This window comes from Benincasa hispida, chromosome 11 (assembly GCF_009727055.1).
Source record: "Benincasa hispida cultivar B227 chromosome 11, ASM972705v1, whole genome shotgun sequence".
In the NCBI taxonomy this organism is placed as follows: Eukaryota; Viridiplantae; Streptophyta; class Magnoliopsida; order Cucurbitales; family Cucurbitaceae; genus Benincasa; species Benincasa hispida.
The window spans coordinates 57,322,689-57,328,856 of record NC_052359.1 but is presented as its reverse complement, the minus strand read 5'-3'; the positions used below and the strand labels follow the sequence as shown (position 1 = coordinate 57,328,856).

At 39.3% G+C, this 6,168-nt stretch overlaps 1 protein-coding gene and 1 non-coding gene across 2 annotated transcripts; one reads left to right on the top strand and one right to left on the bottom strand.

Annotated features, from left to right (window-relative positions):
• Positions 1–3,981: 3,981 nt before the first annotated feature.
• Positions 3,982–4,088, bottom strand: LOC120092319. Its single transcript, XR_005486025.1, has one exon. It is a non-coding gene; the product is annotated as a small nucleolar RNA R71 (small nucleolar RNA).
• A 1,078-nt stretch (positions 4,089–5,166) lies between these two features.
• On the top strand, positions 5,167–5,568 carry LOC120090778. Its single transcript, XM_039048486.1, has one exon. It carries the CDS (start codon positions 5,167–5,169, stop codon positions 5,566–5,568), a length of 402 nt encoding a protein of 133 aa, XP_038904414.1.
• The last annotated feature ends 600 nt before the right edge of the window (positions 5,569–6,168 follow it).

The following is a 6,168-nucleotide window of genomic DNA, read 5'->3' as shown; positions in this document are numbered from 1 at the left end:
TTAATAACGCATACATCTAGAAGTAGTATCGCATATCATCGCATTACACATCATTATACATTATGCGCTTACAAGTTTATGGTGCCGTTGCCGGGGACATGAGCTTGTATGATTCATTCTTTAGTGTTACACTAGGTTATATAATAAATGAAATAGTCAGTTTTAACGGTAAACGGTCGTTATAAAGAAAAGTGACTATTTTCGTGGTCCAATCTATATGCAAACTCATTGCATAGGATGCCCCTACTCTCATGCCTCAACATGAACAATTTGTGAATCACATCGTTTGTAGTACCTTACAACTTCTTGTAACAACTACAGAGTGGGCTGCATCCAATAGTATTACCAGGATGAGATACCCAATTTCATTCATATACTTATTAGACTATTTAGGCTATATACTGTCAACTTGATCCTATTTATGTCACTACATAAAGTTACAGCATTCATACTATAGCCAAGGATGCGTTTATTGGATTTTCATAATAAGATGCAAAATTAACAAGTCATTGTTATTGATTAAATAGAAATGTTTAATATGAACCGCGAGTTCTAAGACATTCCCAACAATCTCCCACTTGAACTAAAACTCCAGTGAGAACAAATATATACAATATAATGTTGAGATACATAGTTGGAAAAATACAATAAACTAGGGCATCTATAATACCATAGACACTCTCCCACTTGCCCTTGATTACACTATTTTGAGTCCTTGTCCCACTAGGTGGCCCTCGAAAACTTTAGCCGAGAGGGCTTTGGTGAATGGATCAGCAAGGTTGTCTTTAAAGGCTATCTTTGTGACGAGCACATCTCCTCTATACAATCTCCCGGATGAGATGGTACTTTCGTTCAATATTTTTTCCACGCTTGTGACTCCTGGGTTCCTTTGAGTTAGCAACAGCACCACTATTATCACAATACAGTGTGATAGGCAGGTGCATATTTGGAATGACTTCCAAATCAGCTAAGAATTTGCGTAGCTATACTGCTTCCTTAATAGCTTCGCATGCAGCCACGTATTCCGCTTCCATGGTGGAGTCAACGATACAACTTTGTTTGATACTTCTCCAAACTATAGCTCCTGCGTTAAGAGTAAAACTGATCCTGAAGTAGATTTCCTAGAATCTACGTCAGTCTGAAAATCAAAATCAGTGTATCCCGTAAGGATCAAATTCTTAGGTCCATACACAAGCATATAGTCTCTCGTTCTCCTAAGATACTTGAGGATATGTTTTACAGCGGTTTAATGACTGTATCCAGGATTAGATTGGAACCTACTGACGATTCCAACTGCAAGATATATGTCAGGCAGAAATGCACGCACATTATTAAAGTGCTATGTTATTAAACAATGCAGGTTTATGTTGATAAAATATATAAGATTGCGTCAAAAAAGCATTAAGTTTATAACAATATGGTCGCATGCGTTCATCGCATAGAAATAGATAACTTTTGTATTTTTGTGCAGAATATGCGTTGTCGCAAAGCGTAAAATGCGATCACAAGAAAGCAACGGTCGAACACAACGTTACTGCAAGGCTTTGCGGTGATTTTTGCTCACAAATATCTGCTCAAGAAGGATTGCCGCATAGACCCGCCACAACTTGGTGGGCGCATCTAGGTGAAAATCATAATAAATCACGATGGGGCAGAACGCTGATGACAGTCGATTCCGAATTAAGTTGACAAGCCGTTAACGAACTACTGTAGCAAGTACACTCAACTTTTCGGTGACAAATATTTGGCACATCAGAAAAAGAATTAATGCCATCCCATCAGTGCAATCATAAGAGAGAAGCAGCTTTTCACCTCGAAGCTCTATAAATACCAAAGGCAACCTTCAGTGAAGAAGTTCGAACAATTAGAGAATTTTTCCTTAGAAAAAAACAGCCTTGTTTATAGTTTTTCTTTTTATTTGGAAGGCGGAGCGAGAGAAGGGAAGAGATGCCGGAAGATCGCTCTGGTTAGCTCGAAAGAGAACCCAGAGGCGTGGAAAGCAGAGAGAGGGTTGACTCTCGCGAGAGCGAGACTATCTTTTGAACAGAGTAGAAAAGACAGTGTAAAATCCTTGGGAAGCAAGAGATTGCTACCAGGCTCCTTATTCTCATCTTGCATTGTTATTTTGTATTTCAATTCTATATCTATAAAATGGAACTTGCTATTCTACATCTGTTCACTCTTTTAAAAGCACGCATGAGTAGCTAACTTTATCGAATGGGTTGAGAAGAACTAAGCTAACATGACCTAGGATCTTCATCGAATGCAATTATCTTGTCTTATGTTGCGCCCAACACCCCTTTAAAGCTACTCGAGAGAGAGAGTCTAAAGAAAGAACCTAAGACCTAAGAGAGTTGGGTTAGAATCTAGACTCGAGAGAGCGAGATTAGATCTGCATAAGTGAGAGATAAGGACATAGAGATAAGCTCTGTTTGCTAACATGCATCGCATGCATCCTAGAGATAAGTTATGATATTATGTGGTTACCTTAATTTGTGTGTGTGTCATTTGTCATCGCATAAATAAGAATAGAGGCTTATGTATAAGTCCTATAGACTCATCGCATATATCACATGCGTTCTAATACTAGAAGCTGTAACATTTGTGTTGAGAGATGATTTGCTATTGTATATGTGTTACATGATCGTATAACATGAACACATCCTATGAAGTGTTAGCTGAACCTCTTCTCAACCCGTTCCCCTGCATATTCATCGCTTCTTCCATATTCCCAACTCTTTTTGTAACTCCGCCACATACATTTATTTTATACTATAAATAACAACGCAAAACAACTTTTTGATTTATTGGTTACCGTAAAGTCTTCTTGAAAATTATCACCGCATACCATTTTCCTTAGTCCCTGAGTTCGACCTTGGACTTGCCAGGAAACTCAGTAGGGTTTACACTTGGATTCTGCTAAGAAAACTTGTTGCTCAACGCATTTCCATCACCATAATTCATTTCATAATTTCACCTCATAAAATAACGCATCAACAAGCTTGAGAAATGTTAGCTAAATCTCTTCTCAGCCCCTTCATCGTATACTTATTATAACTCTACGCTTGCATCATTCCACGTTCCACTCCATCGCATAGGAAAATCTAAATCAAACACCATCTATTTCTTTTTCACCACCGCAAAAGAATCATAGAGTCTGTCGCATATCTATTTAGTAGTCCCTGTGTTCGACCTTGGACTTACCAGGAACCTAAAAAGGCTTATACTTGGGCTTTGTTAGGAAAACTTGTATGATCGTCGCGTCTGCACATTATCACATCCACACATCATTGCATGATAAATCAACGCATCAAGATTTTGGCGTTGTTGCTGAGGACTATGGTATAGATTGCACTAACATCAAACCTCTTTGAACTTTGTAGCTTTCAACCTTTTTGCATTACCATTCCTTTGGTAAAGGAAGAAGCAAGTGTCGCATGAGCGAAGGACACGCTCCTGAGCCCAACTACGACCCAGAGATCGAAAGAATATTTCGTAGAAGATAGAAAAATAGACGTAGACGACAAGGAAGAGTTCACAGAATGGATGAACAACCTAAGAAATGAGCAATAAATAAAAACAACATAATGGCAAATTCTATCCTACTGCCAAATAATCGCAACGGGACTATGCGTCACAAAATCTATATGATTTCTCTCTCCAGGAATCATGAGACTAGCATTAGATGGATCAAGGTTCAAGATGAAGCCAGTAATGTTACAAATGATACAAACAGTAGGACAGTTTGGAGGACGGCGTGGTGAAGATCCGCAAGCCCATCTACGAAGTTTCATCAAAATTTGTAACACTTTTGTGTTTCCTAATATTTCCAAAGAAGAGGTTCGACTCACGTTATTTCCATTTTCACTATGCGATAAAGCAAGAAAATGGGCATACTCCCTCGAACCAGGAGAGATAACTTCATGGGAACAAGTTGTAGAAAAGTTTATGAAGAAATATTTCCCTCCTACAGAGAATGCCAGAAGAAGGATATTGATCACCAATTTTGAACAAGAAGAAGATGAATTGCTCAGTGACGCATGAGCGAGATTCAAGAGACTCGTACACGACTGCCCACACAATGGATTGTAGGATTGTCTCCAAATGGAGATTTTCTATCATGGACTCAATTTTGCATTGTAGATAACTGCCAATGGGGCAGCAACAGGAGGTCTGCTGGACAAGACATATGATGAGGCAAAGAACATTTTTTATCGCATCTCAAAAAACCACAAAGATTGGCAAGGAAGCGATCAAAGAGAAAAACCCAAAGAATGTAATACAAGTAATGGTGCCATCGCATCATTGCAAAATCAGATGAATGTGATGATAAATTTGTTGCAAGGCATCGCAATTAACAATTTCGGAACTCGAAATGGGCAAGTCAATGCAATAGAACAAATAAACACCAGCTGCGATGCATGTGAAGAACCGCATTTTGTTGAAAAGTGTCCACGAAATCCCCAATCAATCTACTTTGTCAAAAGTAATCCTTTTTCAAACACCTACAACTCGGGGTGGTAAAACCACCCTAATTTCACTTGGAAGAACAACTAACAACAAAGAAGTCAACCTATGGCGCAGAGACCAGGATTTTTCCAAAGAACTAACGGACAACAACAACAACAAGCTAGTAGCTCTCAAACACCACCATCATCATCCCTGGAGAACTTGTTAAAACAATACATCGAAAAGAATGAAACAGTCCTTCAAAACCAAGCTACATCCATCCGCAATTTAGAAATTCAAATAGGACAAATCACGGGAGAGGTGAAGAATAGACCTCAACGGACATTGCCTAGCTCGACTAAGCATCCACGGAATCCAGGGAATACAGGGAAAGAACACTGCCAAGCAATCACCCTGAGAAGTGGAAAGACGATGGTAGAAGTCAGGAAAGAGCCTAGCAAGACCGATTCAATGGAGCAACATGCGATTCAATCAAAGAAACCGTTGTCACAAACTGAGTCAAAGGAGTCTGAGACTATGGAACCTAAAGATGCGATCACCTCTAAGCCTCCAGACCATGGAACAGTGAAAGTACAACTACCTCCATTCCCTCAAAGACTGAAAAAGAAGCAAAACGATGAATATCAGTATCATCGCTTCCTAGAAATATTGAAACAACTACACATCAATATTCCATTTATAGAAGCGATAAAGTAGATGTCGGTGTATGCCAAGTTTTTTAAGGATATTGTTTCGAAGAAAAGAAGCACAGGAAAATTCGCCACGGTGGCATTAATACAAGAATTAAATACTATAATCCCACCAAAGATGCGCGATCCAGGCAGCTTTACAATACCCTGCTCAATAGGAGGGATCTACACTGGTCAAGCATTGTGTGATCTTGGGGCGAGCATAAAATTAATGCATGTTTCAATCTTCAAACAATTGAATGTAGGTCAGCTGACACCCACAACGGTGACTCTCCAACTTGCAGATAGGTCCCTGGTACACCTTGAAGGAAAATTGAAGGATGTCTTGGTCACAATAGACAAATTCGTTCTACCTGAAAACTTCATCATTCTAGATTATGAAGCGGATAAAGACGTGCCAATCATATAAGGACAACCCTTTTTGTCCACTAGTCGTGCTTAAATAGATGTGCACAAGGGAGAAATCACAATGAGCATCAATGGAAAGAAGCTCAGGTTTAATATTATCAAGGCAATGAAGTTCCCAGAAGAGGAAGGCTTATCAGATTCCGAATATGAACACACTTGCGTTGAAGATTGGGAGTCCGAGGAAGAAAATGAAGAAGAGAGAATGCGACAGCATCCTTAGAAACCTGCCATGCAATAATATAAACAGCAAACAATGAAGAAAAGTTGAGTTTGGATGAAGAAAGAAAAACACAGAAACCCTCCTTAGAGTAACCACTTACACGGGAGCTGAAAACTCTACCAAATCACTTGAAGTACATTTTCCTTGGCCAGAATGAAACCTTGCCAGTAATCATATCCTCTGCGTTACCGAAATAAAAAGAAATTGCGCTGCTCAGTATTCTGAAGAAATATATTAGAGCAATAGGATGGACGCTCGCAGACATCAGAGGTATTAGCCCAACGTACTGCATGCATAGAATTCGGCTTGAAGAAAACCAGAAAGGCTCGATAGAACCTCAACGCAGACTGAAACCTGCGATGAAAGAGGTTGTCAAAAAAG

Coding starts and splice junctions, on each gene's coding strand:
- LOC120090778 (XM_039048486.1), top strand. CDS start 5,167: ATGTCGGTGTATGCCAAGTTTTTTAAGGATATTGTTTCGAAGAAAAGA.